Source organism: Perissodus microlepis, chromosome 16 (assembly GCF_051167445.1).
Source record: "Perissodus microlepis isolate ML-2025 ecotype Zambia chromosome 16, ASM5116744v1, whole genome shotgun sequence".
Lineage (NCBI taxonomy): Eukaryota > Metazoa > Chordata > Actinopteri > Cichliformes > Cichlidae > Perissodus > Perissodus microlepis.
In genome coordinates this window covers 15,618,277-15,634,685 of record NC_140476.1, presented here as the reverse complement: position 1 = coordinate 15,634,685, position 16,409 = coordinate 15,618,277, and the positions used below count along the sequence as shown (strand labels likewise).

At 38.9% G+C, this 16,409-nt stretch overlaps 1 protein-coding gene across 3 annotated transcripts in view; it reads right to left on the bottom strand.

The window, feature by feature from the left end:
* ubr3 (ubiquitin protein ligase E3 component n-recognin 3) overlaps positions 1 to 15,441 on the bottom strand; it is a 38,121-nt gene extending 22,680 nt beyond the window's left edge. The window contains exons 1-24 of one of the 3 annotated variants that reach the window (XM_084908883.1): positions 14,910 to 15,441; positions 13,401 to 13,540; positions 12,965 to 13,117; positions 12,623 to 12,778; positions 12,221 to 12,261; positions 11,923 to 11,986; positions 11,709 to 11,839; positions 10,445 to 10,673; positions 9,401 to 9,580; positions 7,931 to 8,064; positions 7,731 to 7,817; positions 7,583 to 7,648; positions 7,402 to 7,491; positions 7,068 to 7,196; positions 6,901 to 6,953; positions 6,675 to 6,808; positions 5,288 to 5,373; positions 5,037 to 5,178; positions 3,757 to 3,853; positions 2,725 to 2,866; positions 2,304 to 2,408; positions 2,014 to 2,184; positions 1,380 to 1,412; positions 140 to 585 (exon numbers count right to left, since the gene is read on the bottom strand). In XM_084908883.1, coding sequence (XP_084765009.1) covers positions 140 to 585; positions 1,380 to 1,412; positions 2,014 to 2,184; positions 2,304 to 2,408; positions 2,725 to 2,866; positions 3,757 to 3,853; positions 5,037 to 5,178; positions 5,288 to 5,373; positions 6,675 to 6,808; positions 6,901 to 6,953; positions 7,068 to 7,196; positions 7,402 to 7,491; positions 7,583 to 7,648; positions 7,731 to 7,817; positions 7,931 to 8,064; positions 9,401 to 9,580; positions 10,445 to 10,673; positions 11,709 to 11,839; positions 11,923 to 11,986; positions 12,221 to 12,261; positions 12,623 to 12,778; positions 12,965 to 13,117; positions 13,401 to 13,540; positions 14,910 to 15,343 — 3,443 coding nt within the window. In that variant the 5' untranslated portion in view covers positions 15,344 to 15,441. Of the gene's footprint in view, positions 1 to 139; positions 586 to 1,379; positions 1,413 to 2,013; positions 2,185 to 2,303; positions 2,409 to 2,724; positions 2,867 to 3,756; positions 3,854 to 5,036; positions 5,179 to 5,287; positions 5,374 to 6,674; positions 6,809 to 6,900; positions 6,954 to 7,067; positions 7,197 to 7,401; positions 7,492 to 7,582; positions 7,649 to 7,730; positions 7,818 to 7,930; positions 8,065 to 9,400; positions 9,581 to 10,444; positions 10,674 to 11,708; positions 11,840 to 11,922; positions 11,990 to 12,220; positions 12,262 to 12,622; positions 12,779 to 12,964; positions 13,118 to 13,400; positions 13,541 to 14,909 lie in introns of all 3 variants that reach the window. The other 2 variants (XM_084908882.1, XM_084908884.1) reach the window with 2 other exon arrangements.
* Between the last annotated feature and the right edge of the window lie 968 nt (positions 15,442 to 16,409).

The following is a 16,409-nucleotide window of genomic DNA, read 5'->3' as shown; positions in this document are numbered from 1 at the left end:
TTCAAAAGGTTCGATAAAGATCAATTATTGAATGCAATATCATAAAAACATAACAAAATACTACTCAACAGAAATTAAGAATAAAGTTAATGATGTAGCATGGAGGTGTGTAAATGAAAATCTGTGAAGTTATAATTACCTTTCTTCTTTGTCCATGGCTTTCTTGTCAGTGGGACTGTTCTTCTTTGGTGGTACTGGTGGACACACCTTTCCACAAATGTCCTGGATGCTACGTTTGATTTGGCAGCTGCGCGTGGCTGCCTTGGTGAGGATACGTTCAATGGCTGTTATGCCGTCTCCGTGAGCGAGGCGGTTCGACTCGATGTCCTCTAGCCAAGATGCCGACAGAGAGTTCTGCTTAGACGACATCTTTTGGTGGAGCTTGATGAGGAGGGACAGCATGCTTTCACGGATCTCCAAGATCTCTGTGACCAGCTGCGGGGGCGTGCCTGGCGGAACCCAGCGTGTCGAGGAGCTCTTGGGCCTGACAGCCTGCGTGGCTTCGGTGGTGCTGCGGTTGATTATCTCTTGGAACTTCCTCCTACGTTCTGCCACGAGACTGAACACCTGAGCTTCGCGAAGGTTCTAAGAAAGCATTGAAGACAAACATTTCTTTACAAAAAGATGAAATATTTGGCCAATATAGTGAGGCACCATTCGATCAAGAACCATAATCCATTATTTATCAATAAAAGTACAGGAATCTAGAAGAACACACATGAATAAATATTACATATCACACGTGAAGCTCACAATAAAGAGAAACATGACATAGCTCTTCAAATTTCACAATTTTTTTATGGAGCACCTAGACCATTTCCAATTATTAATATAACTAATAGTCTGGTCGACTTTGATGGATTGTAGGTCGGTGTCATTACCATATTCAGACGGGAACGTGCACGTAAAAGTCAAATAAAATGTTCATTATTTCAGCTGACATTTTATGAACACTGCAGCTGATAGCGCTGGGACAACCAGACTCCTAACGAAAATTCAAATACAAGCCATCTGAAGGATTGCCCTGACCTGACCTGACATAAAAAAAAGCACCTGAGCTGCACTGTTAAATAAACATACATCATACAGCCCAGTCAAGGGAACATCAATCATTCTGACATGCAGTTAAAAAGCGTTTACCCCAAACCTGCATTACACACGTAATTAGTTTCAGCAGTCAAGAGGGAAGGGAACTGCTGAAGCATAGCATTACACACACATACACACACCATAACACAACAAGACAGACCTCCTTTGAAATGCATGAAAGAAACACATACAAGAGAAGTCTTTCAAAGTAGAGATAAAACAAAGGCTAATGCAGCTGATTGTTTCATTCGAGCATTAGTCTTTTCATAGAAATGAGTACAAACAGCTACCTCTCTCCAATTTCCTGAAAGACGCCTGGAGTTCTGTGGAACGAGTAAAGTAATGATGATATGAAAGTGGTGCATGAAGCAACCAGTAATGCAAGATGATAAATAAACCACATGTTTGACAGGACAGAGCTAAAAGAAGAGTTACACCCTCACTTCCAGACTAACAGATCACTAAGGCCTACAATCAGTCAAAATCTGCTGTGATTCCCATTTAGGAAGACAAAGTTTTTAGAGAATAAATCTATATAGTGGCAACAAGCCAAAAACTATCCAGACCATCCAAAACCCCATCAACAAGAGAGAGACCTTCTTTAAGTGACTCTCAGCTACTTTTTTGACTTTATCTTGACAACAAACTCTTTATTCAGAGCATTTAGTTCCATGTAGGATCACCCCTAGTGGTGCGGTAAGATATATTCTGAATACAGCATCTGATGGGTAATTTTATTTATTTATTAAACACATTTTAAAGCAGTAATGTTTTTAGAAAAAAACCCTGCTTTCTCATTCCTTTTCCATAGTTATGATGCAAGCTGGCAGTTAGCTTAGCACAGAGGATGGAAATAGGAATGTAACTCAAATTAATTGAAAGTTAATACAAACAAGCACGGCCTGTCACCGAGTCTCCTTTTACCTGGCCATAAGAAGAAGCTTCGGTGCTGGTGCTGGGAGGTGCCTCTCTCTTTACCTCTGGAGCGGTCTCAGGAACCCGCACCCTGACAAAGTTGATGACATGGTGCAGATTGGAGAGGAGATTGGTGCCTGGGAACCAGCTGTCGTGACAGTGCTCCTCAATGCAAGGCTCCTAAACAAAAAAAAAGGAAGAAGAAGACGACGACAATGACTCAGTGAGAAACTGGTTGGCACTAGGGGCCTAGACAGTGAGGAAAGTGGTTACAAGTTAAACCAAGCAAATTATCTTACCTCATCCTCCTTGTTGTCTTGAATCTGGTTGTCCAAACCCAGTTCAATCAGGTACAGCACCATGCACAGCACGTGTTCAGACATGTTCTGATGATCCATCCAGATCTAGAACATGATCAAACCATTAGCTTACCCCAGAGAACAAATAACACAAGGTTTAGCTGTCAATGTGTTTGCTTTTTTTAAGTTATTATGCATCCATAGATCAGCCTCTCATTACTGATACCAAGCCCTCAACTGACCATCTGTCAATGAATTTGTATTCTTAAATACATCTTGCCTGATCGATACTATGAAGATGTTTATTTGGTGATGCGCCAATTTTCAGCACCAGTTGCAAACCAAGTCATACTACAAACTGCAAAGAGAGACGATGGATATGGCTGTTTTATATGGCACTGGTAGTGGGTGAAAGACTCACCTTGTAAAGTAGAGTGAATATCACAATGTGCAGCGTCTTGCAGTGCAACAGCCTTATTAGACCTTTGTAACATGGGTGCAGAGGAGTCCTCTCCTTGTATGGTGGCCAGGGGTTGCCAGTGTGAATGCCAAACTGTTTCAAACTAGTGGACATCATCATCAAAAAGGAGGCGAGAAAACAAATCAAAAAAGCAATTACTAGCAATAATCAATTTTTATACTCATTACATACCAACTAATAATGAGAGAAGTCAGAGTTAGGTTGAGAGAAATAAGAGTTTGGGGAAGTGACACCGAATGCTGTTCAGAATAAATCACAAAAGATTTCAGTCTACACAACAGAAGAGCCGAGGGGCAGCACTCTATTAGTGATGATGGGATTATTATCACACGAGCCAGGGCGAGCCTGACATGTAATCCATCATATTCAAACAGTGTGAATGAGCAACATGAGGCTGGTATCAGACTCTGAAGGTGGCACAGGCAGCTTCAATATGTCTGAGAGAGAAATATGCTCTAGTTTCATCTGTACTGGACACAAAAACTGAAGAGAAAACTGAAAGCATGTACGTGAAAGAGGCGGATGAGTGATCCATCCATGAATTACAAAGGCTCTAACCAATTGCCATTTCAAACACAGAAACAGAGCGAGCCACTTTTAGTTTAATGAGTATTTTCAGAAGCCAGAAAGAAAATTAACCCCCAAAGTATCTCCTTCACCTCCGCTGACATGTTTATCCTTGGAGACGTCTGCAGGACAATCAAAAAAAAAAAAAAAGACTTCCACAACTGCATTACAATTTAGCCTGAAATATTGAGCTCTCTCGACACCAATCTAATTGGAATCACTTCAACACCTAGCAGAGCTGACCTTTCTAATCATGTGCCTTCACCAGCAGAAAGAGAGACGACCTGATTTTTGTCATGACTGAATATGAAAACAGCAATAAAACTACTGCCGAGCAAAGGAAACATTTATACAGAGTTTAGAAGGTGACAGAAAACAGAAATGTTTGGGGGAAATCAAACTTACAATGCTGCATATCTGTCCATTGCGGACTGGACATCACGGCGATAGACTGTTCTGAGAACGACCATGATGGGGTCAAACTCTTTCTCCCACACTTCGGCTAGTGAAAAAAAAGGAAGAGAAATGCTTTGCAACCTCTGGTACAAAGTGAAACTGTTTCACGTTTTCCCTGTTTTTCACCTTTCACCATCATAAGTGGTGTAAGTCTGCCCCCAAGTGGTGCCCTGAGGACATATATCTAGTGCAAAAGATTGAGCCCCATTCTTAACTATAACAGGGAGCGGTCTAAAAAGCAATAGAATAGATTTAACATAAGTTAGTTTTAAAGTGACAACATTTATTCTTTCCGTGAATTGGATAAGACAATTAGTTATTTCACAAGAATGCACCAACCATAATGTGTGTATATTACCTCATATGCTTCTTGCTGGAGAACAAAGTCCCTATAAATCAGATATCAGCTTTGTGATTAAAGTGACTGCTGTTGGTTTGAAAAATGATTTGCTGTAAGTTCTAGGCCATAAAACAAAAATAAGACAATATTTAAAAATATGAGAAAAATATATATTTTATCATAATTTCTATTCAAAGCTCAGTGACCAGCTCATTAGATCTAGTCTTAAAAAGCTCTTAAATATTACAGTCTTTTTGGGTGCTGATTTAGCTCACTGGGTCGAGCAGGCAACCCATTAGCTGCAAGTCTAAAGCACAGACCCAGGTTTGACTCTGTCCTGACGCCTGTGTCTCTTCCCCCTGGTCTTTCTCCCAGCTTTCCTGTGTTCTCTTGGCGATCCTATCAAATAACAGCTAAAAAAGCCTCCAAAAATATATTAAAATATTACACGCATTCTTAAAGCTAATGTTACTGTTGGCCAGTGGAGGGCAGCAGACATATCTTCATGCTGCTCAGATGATGATGCTATCACCAAGCAGAAAGCCCTCAGCGAGGACATGAACCCAGAATTGTTAAAACCCACAAACAAGCCATGAACTAAACACCAGTTATTTGAAATGTTGTTTATTTCCGTCCCACTGTGACTACAACTGTTGATGAAAATTTTGTTTAGCTGCTGGTTGAAAAACATCTAATAGATTCTTAGGTTTCATATTTTAACTAAACTACTTCTATAACAGTATCAACGACATAGACGCAATTCTGTGTAACGTCTGCCTTTACCATAACAGACATTTCTGTAAAACCTGTAACAACACTTTTATAAATATCTGTTACTTTTTTTAATGATCTGTTAGGAAATCCTGCCTTCTTCACGAGAATATCCTACCTTTGGGTGTGTACATGCCCTGCTGCATGGATCCTCCAGGCTCAAACACAGGTGCTTTGAAGTCGGCTACAGCAGAGAGCATATCCTCAAAACTACAGCTACCGGGTACAATGCCACTCTTTGGGTTGGGATTTTCAGGAATCTACGAAAACTCTCTTAAGGAAAAATAAAACATATATGAATACATATATACTGTGGATAACTGAATACAGTTTCTCTTTAGAAAGTATTTGTTAATGACTGAAGGATACAAGGTCTAAGAGTGCGCTGTGCGTACGATCGTTCATGCACAACTGAGAGACCATTTCAGCCCGAAGGATCTCATCATCGGTCATCCCTGTCGGTGAAAATGAGAGGAAGAGCGTGAAGGCAAACTGACAGTGAGGGGATCTGACTTTCACCAGTACAGAAACTTGACAAAATATGAGAAATGGCTGACAACACGTAATCTTAAAAATTTTAGTGCTGGCTATCTTGGCAATAACCAAGTCAGAGGTGGTTACAGGCCACAGAGTTACAGAGTGGGGAAACAAAAGAAACTTTTTGTTTTAATAAAGGAATCAGGCAGTGCTGTTAGCTGCCCACATCATGAGTCAGCAAACCACGGGACATGTGGTCAGGAGCGAGTCGGTTACCTCGCTATGGTAACTGACCGGCTGAAACCCAGAGCCACTGACCACTGTCACGATTTGTAGATGCTTTTCTGATTGAGTGCAGCAGTAAATCGTAATCTCACTGACAAACATGTTACATTTCGTGCCACTGGAGAAGATATGCTCACAATTTGTGTTTCAGGAGCTAAATACTTTTTTAACCTAAAGCCACTATACTGGTTTTTTTTTTTTTCCTGGGAACTTACAAAGTTTATAAAAGTACAAGTGTATCACTGAAGCACAGGCTCAATCACCGGTCGGTTACATCTTTCTGAGACCGTAATGAAACAGACATTTAATTTTATGTCTTAAATAAATGAATAATTAGGAACAACTTACAAGTCTATTCTTTCAATAAATTCAAAATGATTTATCTATGAAAAATTTCAAGATTGCCACTTTAAACACCAGTAAGAGCTCAGTTTTGAGGTTTGGCAAGATAATTATGAACTGAGGAGTTTTTTTAAAAAACAGACTGTGACCACTATCTCTTTAACATAATGCAGTTTTGTAATGCAGTGTTCTGTAATATGAATGAATAAGTCAGCAGAACATCTGAAAGCACTATCTCCCTAGGGAGAAATTGTATCACAGTTATATTTCAATATATGCAAAGAGAGGAGTGTGTGAGTATAATTTACAAAGTCCTTGGTTATCTCCATGAACAAATACTAGAAATAGTTCAAATGATGTTTTCAGCCAAGTAAAGGACTTCATTGGAGAGTTTTACGTGAAAAAGTAACTTCTTATTGTAATACAGCAAAGAAAAATACTCCTGGGATGAGTGCCAAATACAGGAAAACTGCACCAGCAAAGAGAAACAATGGTTACATGAACTCGTGCCAACAGCGACACGACCTACCAACTATCAACACCTCGCAGAGCCTCAGCAAATGATTTATTAGCTCTAGGGTAACTCTATATACCGTAAGGTAGTTTGCTACTCTGATAAAGATGCTGCAAAACCCTCTGCTGTACCACTCACCCAAATGAATGCGAAGGCTTGTTAGTATGACCAGAAAGGTAAGTGCTCCTTCTAGCATTGGTCTCTCTTGCTCAGAGTCCAACACGGCATTCTGATGCTGAGACGCCATGGTCAACAGGTCGACTACTTTAAACCTGCATCAGAGGACAGTTTATAAATCAGATGTTACCCATCTGCAAATGTTAAATGTTTTATGTAGCATAATATTATCAGAAATAGAGCTTACCTCTCAAAAACACTTGAGATAAAGTAGTCAGGGTCTAGTCTTGATGCACAAACCTTCAATAATAAAAAAGAGAAAGCAGACTTAAAAACTAAATTGAAATTACAAAAGAATTATATATATATATATATATATATATATATATATATATATGAAGCAGGAGTCCTCACCTGCAGCAGATAGATGTCAGGATCAATCATGGAGTTGCAGAAGTGTGACTGCACGTAAGTCATAGCCTGTCCCTTAATCTGCAGTCCATTCCTCACCCACATGTTGCTGTGGATTTCTGACAGGCACGCCTACAGTCACATAGAACAAAGTGTTAATTGAGTGAGGAGTCTCTGCAGACCAGTGTTAGACGTGGTAGGCTGGAATCACTTAACCTTCTCCTAACCTGAAGCCACGTAGTCTGCAAATACTTTTACTTGTTACAATAAGCGCATGGACACAGATGTGCATTAGACATGCAGGTAAAACCAAATCGATTGTCTTCCACTGTTATACCTGGATCTGGAGTGGATGCACCATGATCTTCATCAACATCTCTTGGTCAGGAAGGAGGCTGTCCAGATCCAGTCCTTGGCATTTTACAGCCTGGGGATTTTGAACCAAACAATTAACTTTAAAAACACAAACACAGACACCAAAGAGAATAGACTGTGCACTAAAAGATGAGGTGGCATACCTTACTGAGGAACATGGCGTAGTAGCGGTGGAGTGGCAGGTGAAATGTCACTTGATTCGGAGCAGGCTATGACAGATATACAGACATTTACGTGAAACAGGGGAGGGAAAAGATTACTTGTAAATACGGCAGTTTGCCATTAATATACCTCATCAATGAAGCCAATGGCATCAAACCAGATCTGCAAGGTCTCCAGACAGTATCGAACCACAGTTTTAGTGTATTCCTGTGTTTCCTGGTAACACATAAAATCAGATGTTAAAAATTTGATATAGTATTATGTAGTAAGTGATTGCAGCTTGGGGTGCTTATAACGAATGTTCCATTAATCCTGTGAGTGAGACTTACTTTGACTTTGCAGTGTGTTAAGAGACCCCACATTGGTTGTGCACAGGCCTCAAGCTCTGCTGCGAATGCTGCATAGTACGTCTGAGACTCAAATTCCACATGTTCATTCAACTCCCGCTTATTCAGATTCATACCTATGACAGCAGCAGAATGGTTATAACCTGTTATGCACAACTTCTCAATGCACATAAAAAGTTTAAAATACAAGTCTGCGTTTTTAAAATTCAACATTTCCCCTCATATTTATATGTAACATAATAAAATGTCAACAAGTATGTGAATTACAAAACTCTCTATTGAATGTGTCAGTTTGTGGCTCGCATGGATACAGGGTAATAGTGACACTGTCCTCATAGCGTCAGCAAGAGGATACTCAGGCCCACTATACAAGGGTGAGCGTTATTTTTAGGATTGTGGTAGAGTGCAGTAAAAAGCCAGCAGCACCAACCACAATTCAAATCCAGTGATAAAGAATCTATCGCACCACAACTCTGCTTTTTGGTTGAACTGTTTAAAAGGAGGGCAACAAATCTCCTTCTGAATAAGCCCAGAAGTTTAAATAAATCTGCAGGAACACGCTTTTAAATCAAGCGTTGTGTTTGACTTGACTGTGACTGAATAACAAAAACTAGATCTATTACACTGATATCCATGTGGTTTGATATCTCTGAACCCACCATACCAACAATAGATGGGATACAAGCATTGTCTGAAATTAACTTTCTGAGTCACAGATGAAAATACTCACTAGCCTCACACTGACTACAATAACAAAATCACTTTTGTGGTGTATGTACATTTGTTTGAGTACATTTCATTGGGATAACATAGCATTAATTTAACAAAGGCGGCTAGGGGAAAATTTGAAGCTTTTTTCTTTAAATCAAGAATTAATTAATACAAGCCTCAATCTAATCCAATGATCTTAAAGTGTCAACATCTACACCCTTAAATGTACTGAAAGCTCAAACATAAAAGTACATTTAGAGAACTACTTTATGCTTAATCACCTTCTCATTGAACTCACTCTACATCTGCTGCTGACTGGTCAGTGGTCATTTTCTGGTTGTGGTGTAATTTAATCTATATGCTGTCATTCATTCTGTATAACCAGATATCTGCATATAAATAAACAGACTCTATAGGCAAGAGAAAATATTTTTTAGCACTGATCGCTGTCCACCTTTTATTGACTAATCACATTTGAGGAAGTTTTGGAAGCTTGCATGTAAAGATTTTCCAAAAAGCAATCTCCAAAACCACTGACTACTGTCTAACATTAATTTGTCTTTTGCGTAATATAAAGGCCTTGCTTACTCAGAACCAGCTGTTTCCACCAACAGTTAAGACCTTGGTTTAAACTGTTTAACTTGTCCTCAAGCATGCACAATAAATCCTGCTGCTCTCAGTGTGAAAATGCGTGCGTAAATGATTACCTTTGCTCAGACGAAGGAAAGTAATAGGACTTACCTTGGAAAAACGACACAAAGCTCATCCACAGCATCAACAATGAGTGGTCTTCCAGGAACTTTTTCGCTACACTTTGGTGTGAGAGGATGTTAATGAAATCACTAACTAGGGGCCAGTAGGTGTTGTTCTTCAATAGTGCTTCACTGCAGTTCACCACAACATGCCGATTGTTCTCTTCATCTAAAAAAGAAAGACAGCGAGACAGGAAACACTAACAATTGGAATCAAATCGTATTTAGGAATCTACAAGAAAATAAACATAAAGAAATACATAGACATGGGTCAATGTGTTATTTAAATCAACACCTGGCTGCTATTATAACACTGCCAACAATGATGAGTGCAGCATTAAAAAGGAGTCTACGCCAGTGCTACTGCTCAGCCTCCTAGTAGATACCTATGGTATCAATTTCAAACCCCTAGGTGACTTCCTTCTCAAGTTACCGCATTTGCAAACTTTTCAGAAAACTTGACCTCCGACCTTAACCTTGAGGTCTAGGTCACTGAGATTCAAATTTGTCCAACAACTATGGTATTAATTTTAAACTCGCCATGTTCTCACGTCATCGCACCCACAAACTTGGGTGTCCACGTCATCCACTCACCCAACAGGTAAAGATTCAAGCTCATTTTACTTGGAGCCAGCAATGAAATGAAACATCTGTGCAGGCTATACAAGCACCAAGAATGATTAAAAACATGGAGCAAAATTAGCAGCTGTGCTTTGTTCTTTAGGAAGCATTTACATTTAATTATTGCTTTAGAAAACTCAGTGGCTTCATGTAACAGACTTGCACAATTAGACATAAAAAAGGCAGCTAATGCCATCCATTATTTGTGTCATGATGGATCTTTTGACCAGGTGCATATAAAACCATTTAAATCCAAATTTCAGTTTTATTAATAAGTTCAAGACAAAAATATCAACAATGAATAACCTGGAAAATACCATTTAAAAAAAGAAAATAAAAAAAACCTTCTCATGTTTAATAATACAACCCGAGTGAGCATTTATCAAAATAGTGAGCAAACTGGCTGACTTACCCTGAAGCTCGCTTTTAATAAGGCAACTCTCCATCATGTAGAGGAGGACTGTGACCATGATGTCCAGCAGCTGACACTCCTCTGTGACATGTCGAGCCAGCTCCTCGTTGCTGAACAGCTGCACACTAATGTGCACGATGCGGTTGGACATCGTATCCGACTCGTGGCTTTTCATCAGCGTTTTCATGATGAAAGCGTAATGTTGGACAAATGTTTTTGTAAAGGTGATCTGCCAGAGAGAAAGACAAGAAGCCCATAACACGATTAAGGCTTGCCTTCAAAAACTCATACATACTGAGCTTTTTTAAGCCCAGTTTGATATTGAAAAGGCATGATGAAAAGGCAATGCATGAATCCCAAAGCACAGAAGGTAAGATTCTTATATTAAACACAGGAAACATAATTTCAAATATGTGCATGTAATCCCAGCTCAAGCTTTAAACAACTGAAACGCTCCAATTTCAGGCTGTGTATGGTGTAACTGGGACCAGATATCCATAATACGGTTATTTCAGGCTGTGACCACACTCTCTGGTGTTCAAACCTTCTGTTTACGAGGGGCAACCAATCAGAATAAAGCTGGCTTTGACGGAGGAGGAAGGAGGGGAGGAAGTTGCACCAAGGTCTAAGCTCAAAAAGGATTTTTTTTCCTGTAAATCATTTACTTTACTAGAGTAGTTTTGCAAGGACAAAAATACTGAGATGCAATAAGAATTTAATAAACCATCTATTTAAAAAAAAAAAAAAAACTGTCTGAGATGTCTTGTGAAATTTCAACAATGCGTCAGTTTTTCCACATTCAGTTGCTGTAAACTCATAAAGAAACACCACTGCTGTAAATGTGTGGGTGCAGGTCCTTGGCTTAACAATACCACTTTGGTGTCATGCAGCAGGTTGTGGTTAATGCGTTCGTCAGCAAGACGATGATGACGATAATTCCCATCTCTAATTTGTTCTCAATGACATGCAAACAGCTTTCTGGTGCAGAACGAAGCCAACTGTTCTATCGAAAGTTTAAATGAATATCCTCATATGTGGCTCTTATTTTTCTAAGACACAAAAATCAGGTAAAAAAAAAAAAAGCTGGTAATTCTTTGTTTTTACATTCATCGGGTCCCAATATGCCAAAATATCAAAGAGAAATTAAAAATGCATGCCGTGGAAGAGTTTGGGTCTTAGGAGGTTAAAATTAAGATCAGACAGGCATCTGAAAGGTGGTATGCGGCATTAATTTTTGCACATGAAAAATTGGAAAAGAAAATACCTTGTAATCTTGATCTGGCAACATGTTTAATAAGAAGGTGACCATCTTCTGAGGAAACTCGTATTTTATTGTCCAAAACAGCAACTCTTCCAGGAAGCATTTATGCTTCAGAGATTCAATAATACAAGGGTCTGAGGACAATAAAGAGACATAATGAATACACAGTTCAGCTCAGTTCAGACATTATAGTGTGAATGCTTTTCTTTTCATGCACCTTTGGTACTGCTACTCAGCTTAACCCTCTTCCTCTGACCAACAGACTGTCCTCCATCTTGATCCTCCTTGGAAGAAAACACAAAACAACATAAATTTCAAGCAGTCTGCAAATTTTCATTAAGGCATCAACTGAGCATTTTTTGACTGAGCATAAATTAGAAACAACATTAATGTTGCACAGGTCAGTGATATGGCTTTACCAGTTTTATAAAAAGAGGAATTAAAAAAACTTATTACTTAAAATAACACACATTCATTATCAGATCAGTGTCATTTTAAGCATTAGGTTAACATACCTCTTTACTTGGCTCGTCTGGACTCCCTGGTCCGCTGTTTCCTAACAAAACAAATGGACTAATTACTATTTAGCAACAGTTAGAACATATGTCACCTGTTATTATAGCACCAACAAACTTATTTATGAAATGTTTGGTCTCTTATTCACTGTACGTGCGTTTATTTATACATTTTTAAAAGTACTGCATGTGTAATGTATATAAAGCTTGGTAGAAAAAGAATCTAATATATGTTTATAGGAATGTGGACTGGTTTACAATACTAAAATGTATTCAAATAAAAATAATAATTAATAACAAATGGAGAGTATTATGATTTTTTTCTTTTTATCTTAAAGATGTGAAGCAGATGGATGATTATTGAAAAAAAAAAAAAAAAAAAAAAAAAACATGTCATCTTACCTAACAGGACCATCGCGCCTGCACCTCCTTCAGCCCCAACACCAACATCAGCAGCAGCACTCTGGCCTTTTTCCTCCACTGATACCAGACCTGAATTCTTCAGTGCTGACAAATACTTGTCATAGTTCTTCTTAGCATACAAATTCTCCTCTTGGCCTGCAACAGTTAAGCAGTGAGCAAGAAAACCTTCTAATTTTTTTATTTTTATTTTTTGGTTCAGATATATCAAGTAAAATATTTTTCACAATTAGTATATTGCTGACCTAAAATTACAAAAAAATAAAAATAAAATCAGTGGTAATGCTCTGTTAATTGAGCCCAAACCCTAAGCTGGATATTTACCCATGCTCAGCTCCTTGAATGCCTGCTGATTGGTCAAGATTTTTGTCAGCACAGTCCTCATTGCTCCTCCCATCTTTGTAAGCTCCTCAAGGAAGGAGATCTGAGGCTCCAGCTGTTGCAGGACTTTCTGTAGATCTCTCTCAGTTGAGGTGTCTGGTAAAACAAGATAAGAGATGCGAGACCTGTGAGACCCAGCACTCAGTGAAAGTAACTCTATGTGTAAATAGTTGTATAACACTTGTATAAGGCTTGCACAGCAGCTCATGTTTTCCATCTTATATAATATTATATCAGATGTAAACCACTGAAGTTAAAGCGAATGAAAGTGTCTGGTGTTGTACCTTTAATTGGTGACAACCACACATTAAAGTTACAGGTTCAGTTTACATTGGTTAATAAGTATTGTACTTCATGTGTCTGTCATGACTGTTTTCACCTGGTTCAACATATCCATCTCTCAGATACTGTATGATACACAGGATAAAGCGGGGAAGAACCATCTCAGACATCAAGAGCAGGTCTCTGGGAATTAAGGGGATATTTTCCCCAGTTCTCAACCGATGCCTTCGACAAAACCTGTCAGGGGAAAGGAAATGTTTTTTTAAAACAGTGTCACACAGAAAGGTACATTTGACCGCTCCTGCTGTTCCTTCATGTGCACTAAAAGAAGATAAAGTTGGTCAAGAAACTGTTAGCATGTTTTAATTATCAGGTAGAAATTGAGTACAATTTGCATTCAGCTTCTGAAACAGCCCAGAGGTCTGAGCAGAAGAGTTTTCCTTTTGGTTTATTTCATGAATATATTGTTGTGATATTTACTGGATTGGGCTTTGGGTAATAATGATTGATTGAAGTGGGAACTAAAGGGTTATTCACAGCAGCCCACACACTACCACACCTCTTTCTCATACATCATTAAATATCCATACACAAATTTTATGAGCTAATGAATCAGTATGACACAAAAACATAGTCTAACATATGAATAATTTGTTACTGAAGATCATAAGACTGTAATATTTAAAAAAAAAAAAGATCATCTGTTCATAACACTTAGAATTATATATCTACATTCATATAATCTGTTTATAGAGATTTCATAATCTGTAAATAACGCATGTAAAGTGCATTACTGCTCAATTCCACATATTTACAACCCTGATATATACATCACATATTTATAAAGATGTAGTCCAATCTTACTCTTTACATCATCCAAAATGACATACGTTTCTATATAATTTATGCACAAGTATGTATATGTTCACATATGTATTAGTGTGTGTGTGTGAGTCAGTATAAGTACACCTTATGCACCATTTGAGGGACTATAACTATAATTTCGTTATGCTTACTTAATAGCAGTAAAGACTCTTGCATGCTGAATCTCTATATAGGTTTTTACTCAGTTACCCAGTATTTTGCTTTCCACGTAACAAACTAAATTATCATCTCACGATAATCAGGCCAACTCTGGAAGCAGGCTAATAGTTTACTACATTATTTTATCTAAACCGCGAGTGGAAATTAAGTTTTATGAGTAGGAGGAAACTGTAATCAAGAACAGAGATATGATGTTGAGTCAGAGAGTAACAGAGACAGTCGCTGTTTAAACATTAAGATAAAATGATGGCACTTACTTAACGATCATTCAGACTTTGACAGCAGAAAGGAGACCACACCATATCTAAACAGCCACAGACAGAGGCACACGGAAACCTGTAGCTACAGCTCCCAGTATGATCGTTGGAGTTTAGCTAGCCTAGGTAACCCTTAGCCTGTGGGTTGTATTTATAAATGACAGGAGTATCGCTAGATTGAAAAATGTTGTCCGCCTGCAACAGCATCTCATAAATTTATATGGAAACTGTCATTGACAACACACATGAGAAAATGTCACTGGCTGCGCCGGTTAGCATAACCGGATCAGCTAGCTCGGACTTACCCACTCTCTCGCATGACATTACTGTCTCCACAGTCACAGGCCCCACCAGCCTGGCTCCGGAACATGTTGAAATCATGGCCCGTGTGGTCTCCGTTATTGAAGCACTCAGCACACAACGACATGCACGGAGAGATGCCACAGGTCCGGCATCGATATGCCACGAAATTAGCCGTCCAAACCAAGCCGCACAGAGTCGCGTTGTCATAGGAGCGCACCGTTTTGCAGAACTCATCGAAACCTTCGCCTCCTGCAATCAGACATTTACACCAGTCAAGAGCTTCTCCGTCCGCCGCTGGTTTTTCGGGATTCAGTACAGCGTCAAGAAGCTCCTGTAGTTGCCGGACTCCGGAGCTATTGTCAGTCCGGTTTAAGTCTGCCTTCAAGTGGGCGGCAGTGGCTTTCTTGTCCCGGCGCAGCAGCGACGCCGCCATCATGCACTCTGGCTTGTTGTCCACAAATTTATTTTTGTTGTCTTGTTTCCATGTTCTCGGGTTTTCTCGCGATACGGCTGATTACGTCGTTGTTGGCTAGAGAATTTCCTGAAGTAATTTCCGCTCGTTGTACTTCATGTACTGGAAATAAATCTACACAGTATTTGACCTACTTAAACCTAGTATTGGAATTTGGTGTTATGGAGTCCGTTATTATTTAAACATTTGAAGCTGTTATATTGGGTTGTTAGGGATTTATTTTCTTTTCGTTTATTTTTTGTGGGGGTTGAGTTTTTGAATCTTTATCAGCATTCTTTTTATTTTTTGTAGACACATCTAATAGGAGAGGGGAAAAACAAAAAAATCGCAAGAACTAACAAAAATCTAAGTGTGTAAAAAATATCTATCACATAAATTAGCTTTAAGCAATAAGATGTAAGGTACATATAATATAATATAATATAATATAATATAATATAATATAATATAATATAATATAATATAATATAATATATATTGTTATGTTATGTTAATATATGTTCAATTTTGATACGACATGAGAAGGTAAGGAGTGGTAGAAAACTTTGCAAGGGTGGTGCAGGACATGTATGATGACAGTGAGATGGTGAGAACTGCCCCTGCTTGTTTCCAGTGGTCGGGACTCTTCATGGACCATGACGTTTGCAGATTACATCGTGATCTATAGTGAGAGTATTGAGCAGGTGGAAGAGAGGGTGGAGAGGTGGAGGCCTGCTCTAGAGAGAAGATGAATAAAAGAAGTAGAAGCAAGACAGAACACATGTGTGAATGAGAGGGACATAGGTGTAAGAATGAAGCTCCAAGGACTGGAGGTACTGAAGACAGAAGGGTTTAAATACTTAGGGTCAACCATCCAAAACAATGGACAGTGCACAAGAGAAGTGAAGGAGAGCGAGCTAGAGTTGTCAGAGCTGAGGTTTTCACTGCAATGACCGGAATAGCAAAATAGAGAGAAGGTTTGGACATGTGTAGAGAAGGGATAATGGATAAGAGGAAGACCACAGAGAGGATTCAAAGAGTGGATTCATGT